Genomic DNA, 14,157 nt, shown 5'->3' with positions numbered 1-14,157 from the left:
GAGGGCCAAGGTCATTCAGGCAGGTAAGGGCCCAGGGGGCATTAATTAGCATCTCCTTGCCTGTAGTCCCTGACAAGGGCAGGTAAATTTGGTAACCAATGAGCTCTGCAGGTCCTTGACATTCCATTCTCCCAGGGCAGTCTCCAACTTCCAGAGGCAGATGGCTTTCATGGCCTCCATTTCCTCCATCTGACCCGATCCCCTATTTCTACACTAACTGCCTGTCCCCAATTCTGACTTCAGATTGACAGGTGTGCCAAGATAGGAATAGTGAGCACAGTTATTAAAAGATCAGAGGGAAAAGCATTTTCAGGTAAAGGGAACAGCAAGAGCAAAGGCATGAGATGGTAAAGAGACTGAGGTATTTGAAGTCAAGTGGAGCTAGACAGGAGTGGATAAAACGGAGGGTAGGTGAGGTCTGAAAGAGCAATAGGGCCAGACCACATGATAGACCCTGAGGCCATGATAATGAGTTTGGATTTTTTTTTAAAGGTGTAACAGGATTCCATTGAAGAGTTTTAAATTGCCAGGTGACAAAGTTTCTTCTGGGAAGGTTGGAACGTTGTGATTAGCTTCTTATACTCAATAAAGTCTAAGTTCTTTAAAATCACCCATAGGCGTCTTTTCCCTCTCCAATTGTGTTCCAGGCACAGTAAGCTGCTTTCACTTCCCCAAACTATGCTTTCCCCCCCCCCCCCCCCCCCCCCCCCCCCGCTTTTGCCCTTGATGTTCCTTCTGCCAGAAAGACACCCATTCTAGTTGGCTCCCATTCATACTTGGCTCAAAAATAGCCACCTTTTGGAATTCTTTCCAGTACCCAAGGCTGAGGCAGGCGCTTCTTCTGGCACCCACAGCTTCCTATGCGCCAACCATTCCAGGTCTGACCGTTTTATGTAGTGGTCTAATTATGTGCAGATCTTCAGTTGACCAGGGCACCACGAAGATGCGGACCAGATTTGTGCTGTTCACTGCAAAAAAAAAGTGTTTACCAGCACACGGCCTGACACATAACAGATCAATAAATACTCACCCTCCTTGGGAGGGGTGTGAGGATCGATAGGGATCAAGGCCCTTGTGAACTACCTTCGGACATGAACTATGACAAGGTTTGCCCACTTCACACTAATCTGCGGTTCCTAAGCGCATGCGCCTTTCTCAAGCAACCCCCCCATATGCTAATCACTGCGCTGGGGAGTACAGCCTCTCCCAGGAATATGCAAATCACTCCTTCCAGTGCGGGAGGCCTTCCTTTGTCCCGCGCTAGGATTATGTAAATGAGAAGCCTCCAGTCCGATCCAGGCCGAGTTGTCGCCCTCCACCCACAGCGCATCCCATTTTCATAAAGCGCGTTCCAGCTCCGCACACGCACGCGCGGGCCCAGTAGCTTCTCGAGCCTTCAGGCCGCGGACTGTACCAAGTAAACGCCGGCAGTGAGGGGCAAAGCACGACAACCCGTGCGCCGGTTTCCTCCATGGCCCGACTCGGATAGCCCCTCTTCCCACAGTGCGACAGGAATGGTCCATCTGCCTGCGCAAGCGCCCTAGGCTCCTCACGCCCCTCGCTCTCCCTCCTACTCCGCTTGCAACGCAGGCGCAGAGCCCGGGCGTGCAGCCGCCACCGCCGAGCCCGAGCTGGGGCCGCCAGCCCCGGTGAGTGTCCGGGGTCGGGGTGCGCGGGGCATGCCGGGAAGCGGGCGCTACGGCCCCGCTGCATGATGGGAGTGGCGGCAGCCGTCACCGAGGAGCCGGCAGCGGTCTTGAGCCGAGATGACCTGAGGGCGAGACCAGACTCCTTTCCTCCCCCGACGCGGCTTCGCACGCTCCTGGGGCATCCTGGGAAAGCCGGCACTGCGCCTTACAGTATTGTGGGAGTCGTTTCAGGCCTGGTGTACCCCGGGAAGGACCGCCCTAAACCCTGTGGGGGTCCGGTCCCTTTGGTCGTGCGCCTTCCCCCGAGCGTCCTGGAAGTCAGGAGTGCCTCGGTGTAGGGCGTCTTGAAGGTGGTCATTACAGGCTCGAAGCATCCTGGGAAGCATTGCCGCAGGGCATTGTGGGACTGGTCCTTATTGTTCTGTACAAGGTCCCTGACTTAGCCTTGCGCTCATGCGTGCCTACTGTGTGCAAGCGGGCCATTTTGGAAGTTGGTTGTTATAGGGTCAGGGCATTGTCGGGTCCAGGTCACCGCTTTTGCCTTTCAGTTATGAGGGAGCTTCATTCATACTCCTCTAAGATCTTGGGAGCCAGTCTGACCACCATAGGTGTTGTAGGAGTGGGGCTTAGGTTCTTAGTACTCCAGAATCTGGAATACTCCGAAAGGGGCCTTGTGTGTTGTGGGTTTGGGGAGGGGTGGGCTGGAATGGTGGACATTGTCTTCTGGTAACCTCACAGGAAATCTTGATTGTCCCTGTTGTATGGTTGCCAGATAGAATTAGAACGTTTGAATTTGAATTTCAGGTAAACAGGAATCTTAGAAAAGTACGCAGGTGCCTATAATCTCAGCTACTCTGGAAGCTGAAGCAGGAGGATTGCAAGTTCACAGACAGCGTGGGCAACTTAGAGACCCTGTGTCAAAAAAAAAAAAAAATTAAAAAGGGCTCAGTGGCAGAGCACATTTGGGTTCAATCCCCAGAACCCACCCATCTGTACCCCCCAAAAAAGGAAGACAAAGAACATCCCAAATAGTGCATAAACATACATATATTAAATAATTATCTGAAATTCAAATTTAACTGGGTATCCTGTTTTTATTTGCTAAATTCTGTCCATTTTATCCAGGCATACAATAGAATTCCCAAATTAGAATTCCCTCTATGTACTAGAATATTACAAGAACTCTTCTCTGCCAATTATTAATCCTGTCCTTACAGACTCAGATCCAGGTGTCTGTGTGTGTGTTACTGGGGATTGAACCCAGAGACTTTCTACCACTGAGCTGCATCCCCAACCCTTTTAAAATTTCTTTTGAGACAAGGTCTCTTAGGTTAGGAAGGCTGGCCTTGAACTTTTCATTCTCTTTTCTCAGCCTCCTGAGTAGCTGGGATTACAGAAGTGTACTGTACCACTGTGTCCAGCTTCTAGTTGCCTTCTTTAGGAAGTTCCCCTGCCAATGATGTCATTCCTCTCATGCTCCATCTTCTTCCAAGATTCAGTGTGAGTCTTCTCTTAGGTCCCTAGGAGTGAACTTGGCTTTGAAGACAGGTATTTTCCACCATTGTATCCCCAGTGCCCAGCACAGGCTTTGTCATGTAAGAGGTGCAGTGGAGGCTGCCACCCTCTTCACTAAGTGGCCTGGATGGCTTTTCACCGCTAGGGAATGCAGTAGGGGAAACAAGAAGTGCTGTCTGTATGTCTGGGGGATCTTTTGGTAAAGAGGAGAGAAAGGACTAGGACTGGAAAAGTCTTCCTGGGAGAGGCGGAGGAATGCTTGGACCGGGAAGAAGCGTAGAGGTTCTTGTGTTTGTGGTGTACTTTGAAGGGTGAAAAGGAGCTCTCCAGATCTACAGGGGCAAAAGAAGACATTCCAGACGGCAACAGCAGGGTGCACCAAGTGCTTCAGATGCGATAAGACCTGCTGCGCACAGGGAAAGGCTGGAGTTTATAGCAGGGGTAGGCTTTGGGAGTATTTACTGTCACTGTTCATGGAGTTTCTGCCACATACCAGCAATATGTGAGTCTACCGAATCTTCAAAAAATTTTTGAGCCCTTAAAATCATTTTATGAGAGGTAAGATGACATGGCTTCAAATCCTAGTTAGACCACCTGCCAGGTGCTGTGTGACCTTGGACTACTCATTTATCCTCTACCTCACCTTCCTCATCTGTACAAAGAAGATAATGTGTCAACATGGTTTTGAGGTTTGTGCAAGTCTTTCCTACAGAGAAAGTAGTTAGGTCCTTTGTTTGAAGCTCCCTAGCTAGAGTGACAGATTTAGGATTCATACCTAGACACTTATCTTGACACTTGATGCACAACTAAGGCTGACATTCACAAACTAGTGCAGCCATATCAATTGTTTAATTTTTTTAAATGCCAGAGACATTTTACCACTGAGCTACCTTCCCAGCCCTTTTTATTTTTTACTTTTTTTATTTGAGACAGGATCTCATCAAGTTGCTGAGGGTCTCACTAAATTGCTGAGGCTGGTCTCGATCTTGCAATCCTCCTGCCTCAGCCTCCTGAGTCGCTGGGGTTACAGGTGTGCGCCATGGTACCCGGCTTCAGTTGTTTCAATACTGAAATACTTCCAGACTGATGGTTTATGAACTGCTGTACCAAGTATTCTGTATCACAAACAACCACTTTGGATCCTCTTCCAGCCCTGCACCTCCCCACAATCCAGCACCAAAAGGGTTAATGCCTGCCCCACTCTTAATTCTGATTAGTACCTATGCCAGTTCCTACTGTTAAACATATGGGATGTCGCCTCTTCCTACCCCATTGAATAAGAACCACAAAACAGTGTCGTGGCCCAGGTGAGGAAATGAAACCCTCCAGAGGGGTCAGGGCTGCAGCTGGGGCTCTGACAGCAGTCTGAGAGCCTCATCCCAGCACTTAGCACACGGCGGGGCTTGGAATAGGGACGAGCACTATGTAAAAATTTATTGAGTCACCACAGGCCTTTCCTTTCCCCTGTCCAGCATCCCTCTCTACCTGCCAACATCCTGTATTAGAAGAATTGGTGGCCGGGAGGTGTGACTGGAGAGCTGGCCGGGGAGGGACGCTGCCCAGCTGCTGCTCTTCTCCTGTCTCCCGTCCCCTCCCCTGGCCATGACAGAGACTCGGGAGCCAGCTGAGACTGGGGGCTACGCCAGCTTAGAAGAAGACGATGAAGACCTCTCCCCAGGTGAGGTGGCTTTGTTGGTAGGGGTATGGTTCTGACTATTATCCTGGCCTGGGGATTGGGACCCACTGGGCACTTTTGATGGGGAGTGACTCCTTGTCTTGCTGAGGGCTCTGGCCTGACTGGGAGTCCTTGTCCTGCTAGGAGATCTCTTCCCACTGAAACTCTTGGAGGTTGTAGACTGGCCAGGATCTCTCTCCATGCTGGAGGTTCTAGATTGGCTGTGCTCTGTCTCCTTGCTGGAGGTTCTAGATGGGCTAGGGTCTCTCTCCTTGCTGGAAGTTCTGGACTGGCTGTGGCTTCTTTCCTCACTGGGGGTTCTAGACCAATTATGACTTCTTTCTTTTCTGAGGTTTCTAGACTGGTTTTGACTTTTCCCCTTGCTGTGGGTTCTTGACTGACTATATCTCCTAACCTGTCTGGGAGTTCCCTTCCAGTTGTAACTTCTTGCCCTACTGTGATTTCTCTTCCAACTGTGACTTCTCACCCTGCTGTGGGTCCTCCTCCGACTGTGACTTCGCGTCCTTCTGTGGGTTCTGGATTCGCTGTGACTTCGGGTCCTGCTGGGGGTGCTGGATCGGCTGTGACTTCGGGTCCTGCTGGGGGTGCTAGAGAGGCTGTGACTCCGGGTCCTGCTGGGGGTGCTAGAGAGGCTGTGACTCCGGGTCCTGCTGGGGGTGCTGGATTGGCTGTGACTCCGGGTCCTGCTGGGGGTGGTAGGCTGGGTGTAATTCTTGAGCCTGCTGGCCACTTCAGTCGGGCTGTAACTTGGTTCCCTGCTGGGGGCCGCCATCTGACTAGAACTCTTCACCTTCCTTGATGATGTTGGAGACTGGCTGTTACCCTTCTCCTGGAAGGGTATTCTGGTTGGGCTGTAACTCTTTGACCGACTGGGGGTTACAACCAGCCTGGAACTGCTCCCCATACCTAAGGCTTCTGGCGGGCTGTAACTCTTTTTTGTGCTCATGTTTTTGAGCTGGTTGTCGCTCTTTTCCTGGGTGTTGGTTCTAGGCCGGCTATAACTCTTGCCCCGACTCTGTTTTGGATGGGAAGTAGGAGTTCTCGCCCTTTTGGCTAAGCCTGGTCTGGCACCATGAGTTCTCATCCTGCTGGGAGTGCTGGCCCTGCTGGGTGACCTCTTAGAGTTGCGACTGCCCCTTCTGCCAGGAGTACGGCCCCGGCTGTGCGTGCCTCTCTGCTGGTGGCGTTTCATGCTGGTGATCTTGCTGCCTTTGCTGGTCCTCGTGTCAGTGCTCGCCCTGCTGGGCGTTCTTACCTTATTGCGGACTTGGGACTTGCTGTGGGGCTGGTTAGAAGGGGCCGTCTTTGTACTTGTTGATTTGGTGGACTTGGAACTGCTCGGGCTCATGACTGAGTTGGGGGACGTTGATGGCTTGGGGGCTACTGAGGAGGTGTTGGGCATTGCTGATTTGGTGACCTTTAAGGAGGCAGGAGATGTGGGAACCATAGCAGGCTTGGAGGATCCAGTGGATGCCGCAGACATGCTAGGCTTTGAGGATCTCTTAGGTGAAGGCATGATGGGTACAAAAGGGCTTGTGGTCCTAGAAGTCATGGTGGACATGCAAGACTTGGTAGCCATGGACAGTGACCTGATTGCCTGTCATGGGCCCACTGTGTGAAGTCATAGTGGGTATGGAGGCTCCTGAAGGGTGGGCAGTATGAAGTCAGGTGTGAGGTGCAGGAGGGGCCCTGGACCAAGGTTGGGGATATTGCCACCATTTTGCAGCTGTTCAGCAAATGTCTCTGGGACACACATGCTCAACATTGCTGGGGACAGGGAGGGGTTGGTAATAGCCCTTCCTTGAAGAGTCTTCAGTCTGCAGACCTGCTCTGTCAGTGCCCAGTGTGGTCAGGGTGATATGGGGGTCCAAGGGTTGAAGGAATCCAGTGAACAAAAACACCATCCCCTGGGAGCTGGGATGGACTTTGCAGAGGTGGCATGTGAGCTGGGCCTTGAAGAGTAGCGTTGTTGCCTATAGAGCAGGAAAGGGTGCCCTGGGGAGGCAGGGCCACTGTCAGCCATTGACCTTCATGTCCTCTGCTAAACAGTGGTGGGACCTGAGGTCAGACCTGTCCTTGAGGGGTTCCCAGTCTGATGGGGGAGACATATGGGGTCCCAGAGTTATGCTGTAAGGACAGTTACGGGGGATCTTAGGTGGGGTAGCCAGGGCAGAGTGAGTTTGGGAGAGACCCCTGGCTGGTATCTGGAGGAATCAGGGTAATGGCTTCAGGGAGAACAGCCTGTGCTGGGTCCTAAAGAATGAATAGGTGACCAGGTGGAAAGAGTCAGGGACAGCATTCCACACATAGGGATCAGCACAAATCAGGGCCTCAGGAAACAGCACGTTTGGTAAACAGCAGGGATGTAGCAGGATGGGGCAGGAACAGCCGGAGCTGAGGAGAGGCTGTTCAGCAGGTATTATAACCCTACTGGGCTGGTGAGGACAGGAACCCAGCAGTGAGCCACACAGGACTATCCCTGGTCTGGTGGGGATGGAACATGGACACAAATGCATAGCCCTGGCCCTGCCTGCGGTTCTCTGTACATACACGACCGGGCGCCACGCCGCGTCGGGCCGCGGGGTGGCGCCCGGGAGAATTAAATAGGGAAAGTGAGGGACTTAAGGGAACGGAGCAGGGAGTTGCGATGTTCCCTCTGTTCTTCCACCTGTCCGGAAATAGTCCGTGAACTCGTCCCTCCAGTTCTTCGGAAACTGGTGGCACCCTTTCGCCAAGTCAGCGGTGGCAGCACGGCACGAGCGGAGAAATCTGGCTTGAGGACGGGAAAGAGCATTAATCGAAGCCCCAGTAAAGTGAACGTAGCGCGTGGGTGCAAGTAGCGTGATAATGAGACGGGAAAGATTTGGGGGTTTTGTTTTTTTTGTCCACTCACCCTGTACCGGGAATTGAACGGAGGGTCTCTCCCATACTAGGCAAGTGCTCTATCACTGAGCAGTATCCCCCGCCCCCTTTTATTTTGAAAAGGACTGGCCAGGTTTCCGAGGCTGCCCTCAATGATCCTTCTGCCTCAGCCTCCTTAGTTGTTGAAATTTCAGGCATGCACAACTACGATGGGCTCAATTGTTTTTGTACCTGTCAAAAATCTGTTGAGATATCTGGTAAGGACTTGTATTCAGAATTCGCAAAGAACACAACTCACTCAAAAACAATGCAGTTTTTTAAGTGAACAAAGGATGTGAATAGACATTTCTCTAAAGAAGATATATAAATAGTTCATAAGTACTTGAAAAGCTATTGACCTCTTCAGTCATTGAGGAGAACCAAATTAAAGCCACCATGGCATAGTACTTAAAAAAAAAAAAAAAAAAATGCATAGCCCTGTGGGCCCAGAGCTGGGGACAGCTGGGACAGCATGAGAGCAGTAGAAATGGTGATTAGCTGCCTGGGGTGAGGAGGTCTGGGACAGTGTCACCAAGGAGGGGAGCCTCCTCCTGGGTCCTAACTGGAAAGTAGGGCAGGACATTCACAGCAGAGGGAATAGCCATTCTCAGAAAAGGCCTGGAAAATTGGTGCAAAGGTTCCCATTCCACAACCTGCAGGCACAGAGAGTGCCAGATACAGGCCACCATGGTGAGCCTAGGTCCCTGCTCTCAGCAGACAATAAACACACCCACAGGGACATGCTGTGAGCAGATTAGGTCTGAAAGAAAAGTAGAGTAAGGGGCATAGGGAGTGCTGGGGAGGACTGCTGGTTAGGCAGCGTGACCAGAGTTCCTGAGACAGTTGAGCAGAGTCAAGGGGAAGAGGGAGTGAGTTTGGTCAATAGTGAAGGCTCTGAGGTAGGTTCATACCTGGGGTGTCAAGAGACAGCCAGGAGCCCATTGTGGCTGGAGAGGACAGAAAAGGAGGCAGAGAGGTGCCGGAAGGCCTGTGGCACAGGTGCCCTGGCCAGCTCTGTGGATGACGGTGAGGCTTGGTGCCATCCTGGGAGAGCCTTTGGGAGAGGGCACCAGTGCTTCCCTGTCATCGTGGGGGCTGCTCTGCATGTGTGCCCCCAGACCACTTGCTGATACCACCTTTTCCTGTATGTCAGCTTCAAAATTTTTCCTTTTTTTTTAAACCTAAATCCGTCCTAGGCGTGTCCTTCATACACATGAAATCACAGTAATGTATCTATACTCATATTTTAATTATATGTATATGTATATGACCACGCACATCAAAATACATGCGTATGTATGTGTGTTTTAATTTAACTACCTGTTCAAATGTGTCTCCCTGAAGTGATGGGGTGTTGGCCATCACTCATGTAGCTGTCCATATTAGAGCTGAGTGACCCCAGGCAAGAGAGTCGCCTTGCTGCTCCATGCCTCAGTTTCCACATTTGTCAGGTAGAGTAACAATAGCACCCTCCTTCCAAGGGTCGTTGTAAGGATTTGTGTGTGTGTGTGTGTGTGTGTGTGTGTACAGGATAGCAGTGAATGCTTTATTGTTGCTGTGACCCCACTGCACCCCAGATGCAGTTCATGCTAGACATTCGTTCTCTGGACACAGACATGGAGCATCTTCTTTGTGCCAGGCCCAGTTCCGCCCGGAGGCCCCATCCGTGGAGAAGGAAGGTTGTGCCAGGCTGCCCTCTCCATTGGGTGAATCTGAAACGGGGGCAGCTAGGCATAGCCCTCTGTCCTCTGATGCCACTGTCTTTCCCCATCTGTCCTGACAGGCCCTGAGCATTCCTCTGACTCCGAATATACTCTCTCAGAGCCGGATTCCGAAGAAGAAGATGATGAGGAGGAGGAGGAAGAGGAGACCACTGACGATCCCGAATATGACCCGGGCTACAAGGTGAAGCAGCGCCTTGGTGGGGGCCGGGGAGGCCCGTCTCGCCGGCCTCCCCGTGCAGCCCAGCCCCCAGGTCCCCCAGCCCAGCCTTGCCAGCTCTGTGGCCGCTCACCACTTGGGGAGGCCCCACCGGGCACCCCACCTTGCCGGCTCTGCTGCCCTGCTACAGCCCCCCAGGAAGCACCAGCCCCTGAAGGCAGGGCCCTCAGGGAGGAAGAGGAGGAGCCACCTCGAGCTGGGGAGGGACGGCCAGCTGGGCGGGGGGAGGAGGAGGAAGAGGAGGAGGAGGAAGGCACTTACCACTGTACAGAGTGTGAGGACTCCTTTGACAACCTCGGCGAGCTGCATGGCCACTTCATGCTGCATGCCCGGGGGGAGGTGTAGACAGAGCCCCCAACCCAGGGAGCTGGGCAGAAGGGGTGGGGTGGGAGGAAGGACTGAGGAAGTCAGCATGGTCCTAGGAATGGGGTACTGCTGATCTGTGTTGTCTTAGTAGTAGATGTGTGAAGGCCAGAATAAAATGCAGATTCTGCGTGTGTTGGCCCAGCATGTGTTTGGGTGTGTGTGTGTATGTGAGATGTGTAGCACACACCTGAGCCTTTATCCCCACCCCCATCCCAGGCTCCTCTTTGTGGCAGCTCAAGGTCGCTGTGGCCAAGATAACTTTGCATTTCCTCCCTGCTGACCATCCGTGTGGTTCATGTATTTACTCAGACTCCAGGATATACAGGCTCCAACACAACAGTTTTTTTTCTCACTCATATAATGGTCCCGGGTGGGTGATTTGGGAACCAGGCTGCCCCTTAAGACTGCCATCATCCACACAGAGTGGGTGGCCATGCTTGGGTCCTGCTGGTGGGGGAGGACAGGGAGCCTGGAAGTACACCATTCTGCAAGCTCTGCCCTGCCTTGACCGAGGAGTTAGATACATGGCCACAGCCAACTGCAAAGCAGCCTAGGAAGGGCAGTCTAGCCAGACCCCAGAAAGCAGGAAATGGTTTGTGGGGGACAGCTAGTGTCACATTGCCTGAGCACCTCCATAAAGAGGACTGCCATCAGAATCATGCAAGGCTCTGCAAGCACTTCCTGGGAGTCTGGTGCCAGGCCAAGGGCTTTATGTATATGGACTCAGAAATTATGCATCTAGGAACTTACAAAAATAGAACCTTCGTGATAATTCTAGCTGCCATCTTCCCAGGACTTGCACAGTGCTGTACTCTATTTGTATGAGATCATCTGGTTCTTAGAATAACTTTGTCAAGTAGGGATTATAATGTATTCATTTAACAAATAATTTTTGATTACCTGCTGTGTGCTAAGCACTGAGAATGCACCAGTGAATAAGATCCTTGTCTTCATGGAGCTGATGTGGGGTGAGCAGGGACTGTCATTGGAGACAGACAGAAAACAAGATATAGCATATGCTGGATGGTGGTAAATGCTGTAGAGAAAATAAAGAAGAGGGAGAGAGGGGAGAACAGTTCTGGAAGGGGTTGCCATTTTAAGTAGCACAGTCCTCCCTGAGAAGGTGACTGAGGCCTGAAGGAAGAGTGGGGAGCTGTGCTTGGGGGTGGAAGAGAGAGATACAGTTGGATGAAGCAAGGGTCTGCCCAGCATGGCAGGAAGGGAGTGAGGAGGGCTGAGCCCTCATGAGTTTTCAACGTGGTGTCATGGACCAACAAGGATCAGTGAGGGTCAGAGGGTAGCAGAGGGCTGGCTCATCACAACCTTGGTGAAACTTGGGCTCTCTGGAGTGGGAAGTACTAATTCCCATAGGCTTTCAAAACACTAACGCTGTTTTGAAAAATAGAAGCCTGATTATAATGGTAGTTACCATTTACTGAACATTTACACGTGCCAAGCCCTGTTCTCTGGTGCTTTACATGTGTTAACTCATACAAGCTTGGCAACTAAGAACCTTCAAGAATAGGACCTGAATTACCATAATGGCATCATGAAGTCAGTGCTTCCAGCAGACCAGGCCCTGGGCTAAGTGCTTTATGTGGACAAATGCTTGGGATCCTTCTGAGGTGTAGGGACTGTTATTTATTTTCTCATTCGTTTGGCAGTGATTTACTGAGTACCTGTGAGATACAGGCACTGTTCTGGGAGCTTGGACTGCTGCAGTGAACACAAACACACACTCCTGCCTTCATGGAGGTTATATTACAGCGGGGAAGACAGTAAGCAGATGATTAAGTAAAATATACAAAATGTGTAGACTGTTAGAAGGCCGGAAGTGCTTTGGAGAAATAGGAAGGGCAGTGGGAAGCTGGTGTGTGTAAAGGCTGTAGTTTTCAACATGGTGTCAGGGACCACAAGGCCAAGTAACTGAGAAGGTGACGTCAAAGCAGGACCTGGACAAGGGAAAGGAGTAAGCCACAGGGCCGCCTGGGGCCCCTGCTTGTGGTGTGTGTGGCAGTGCTTGTGGGCCATGAGGCTGGAGCTCTGGGAGCCAGGGGAGGACTGGCAGGAGGTGTGAGGCAGAGCAACGCGGGGCTGTGCTGTGGGGCTTAGGTACCTAGGCTTCCTCTCAGTCCTCGTAATAACCCTTAGAGATATACAGGCAGTTTTCACCACCATTTTACAACCGCTACAACAGGAGTGTAGAGCCATTGAGTGACCTGCTACAAGTCACAGAGCAGAGCTCAGGTTTTAACCCAGACAACCAGGTGCAGGGCATACATTCCACTACTAAGCTGCACACCAGGTACAGCAGCGTGGTTGCCCACAGCTAGTCTGACTGACAGAATGTACCTGTCTCCAAAGAACTATTGAGGGCTTATTTTTTGCAGTATTGAGGATTGAACCTAGGGGTGCTTTACCACTATAATCCTGAGCTATAATCCTGATTATTTTTTGTTTTGAGACAGCCCCCCCCCCATTGCCGAGGCTGGTCTGGAACTTGTGATTTCTCCTGCCTCAGCCTCCTGAATAGCTGGGATTACAGCCACACACCACCGTGCCTGGCTAGCTAGATAACACTGATTACCAACATTGAAAAATGGAAATTTCACATAAAAATGGAGGTTTCTGTTTTTTCTTGAAAAATTATGGGAGGTGGACTGCTGAATCCATCTTCCTACGGGGCAGGAATTGGATAGAGCTGAGTAGGGACCACCTCCTATGGGGAGGCATTCATTCTTGGGTGCCCTATGCTTTGCTTGGCACAGAACATTTGCATTTTGATACCTGTCACAGGATCTTGGACCAAAGTGTCTTTCAAAACCCACACTTCTCATCCAAGTCACAGAACCTGACATCCAGTCTTTGAAATGGAACTTTTATAACCACTACAGCTGAACATCACAGAACCTTAAAAGTGTCAAGGCAGAAATTCACAGCTGGTAAAAACAAGATGTTATATTTATAACAAAATACCTGAGATTGGGTGCCTTATAAAGATTAAAAATGTATTTCTCACAGTTCTAAAGACTAAGGACAAGGTACCAGCAGATCAGTGGCTGGTGAGGGCTGCTCTCTGCTTCCAAGATGGTGCCTTTTGCTGTGTCCTCATATGGTGGAAGAGATAGAAGGGCCTAGCTAGTTCCTTGGAGCCCTTTTATAAGGGCACTTAATCCCATTTGAAGTCAGGCACCTGGCAGCAAGGGAATCTGGGAAATAGTTTGTGGGAAGCTCTAGCATCATGGAGACTTAATCAATGAGTATTTTCAAGTCCTCCATCCTAGCACCATCCTAGTCAAAGGATGAAGTGGTGGGAGTCTGAAATATGATACTTCCTGTTCTCAAGAGCTTTTGGAGTGTAAGGACACAGATAATCACACCAACCAAAGTGTGGTGATTCCAGCTGCTGAAGAGTTCTATGCAGAAAATGTCAGAACAAGGGGTGAAGTGACCCTCTAATCACGCTGGCTGAGGTGCACTTCTCTTAGGAGGTAGCTGTGTTGAGAACTGATGGATGAGGAGTCAGCTTTGCAAAATTCTGGTGTAAAAGCATTCCAAAACAAACAGCAAGCACCAAGACCCTGAGGCAGAAGTCAGCCTGGCCTGTGCAGCTGGAATATAGTGAAAAGAGAGGAAGGGGCTGGGGAGATAGCTCAGTCGGTAGAGCACTTGCCTTGTAAGCACAAGGCCCTGGGTTCAATCCCCAGCACCAAAGAAAAAAAAAGGGAATTGGTTACTGAGTGGACTGGAACTCAGTCAGGTTTTGTGGCTTCAATCAGGTTTCAGATGATACTTACAGGGTGCCACTGTAGTGTTATAAGAGGAGTGATGGGAGCTGACTTTACACACAGGGTAGTAGAGAGTGGAGGGAGGAGTGGTAGCAAGGGGAGCAGTTAGGAGACTCAAGATCTTAGAGTTGTGTAGGGGGCCAGGGGCTGTAGGAATCATGTTGACCCATTTTGAGGTTCCCATTCATCATCCAGGTGCCTGTACCACATGCCTGGGGTTTGGGCTGTAAATATTTGGAAGCCACCAGTGATGCTATCTAGTCTTAGGAATATATGACATCAGAGAGAACAGGAAGCCCAG

The 14,157-nt window shown here is 51.0% G+C and overlaps 2 protein-coding genes across 5 annotated transcripts; one reads left to right on the top strand and one right to left on the bottom strand.

Moving 5' to 3' along the window:
• Window positions 1-727: 727 nt before the first annotated feature.
• On the top strand, window positions 728-10,209 carry ZNF428 (zinc finger protein 428). Of its 4 annotated transcripts, none has more exons than XM_079118051.1 (4): window positions 728-1,649; window positions 4,098-4,194; window positions 4,637-4,842; window positions 9,545-10,209. In XM_079118051.1, the coding sequence occupies exons 3-4, from the start codon at window positions 4,767-4,769 to the stop codon at window positions 10,045-10,047; spliced, it is 579 nt and encodes a 192-aa protein (XP_078974177.1). In that variant the 5' UTR covers window positions 728-1,649; window positions 4,098-4,194; window positions 4,637-4,766; the 3' UTR covers window positions 10,048-10,209. The 4 variants fall into 4 exon arrangements, with proteins under 4 accessions (XP_078974177.1, XP_078974174.1, XP_078974176.1 ...); XM_079118050.1 differs by lacking the exons at window positions 728-1,649; window positions 4,098-4,194 and adding exons at window positions 1,700-3,666; window positions 3,750-3,853; XM_079118048.1 differs by lacking the exon at window positions 4,098-4,194.
• Window positions 4,847-7,318, bottom strand: SRRM5 (serine/arginine repetitive matrix 5; the record flags this gene model as incomplete). The annotated part of the gene is made up of 1 exon (XM_079117200.1): window positions 4,847-7,318. A coding segment is annotated over exon 1 (1,593 nt), but the record flags the coding sequence as incomplete, so codon positions are not given.
• Window positions 10,210-14,157: the final 3,948 nt, after the last annotated feature.

The sequence above is a fragment of the Sciurus vulgaris genome (assembly GCF_902686455.1).
Source record: "Sciurus vulgaris genome assembly, chromosome: 17".
Classification (NCBI taxonomy): domain Eukaryota; kingdom Metazoa; phylum Chordata; class Mammalia; order Rodentia; family Sciuridae; genus Sciurus; species Sciurus vulgaris.
This window is presented reverse-complemented; position numbering and strand designations above follow the sequence as displayed.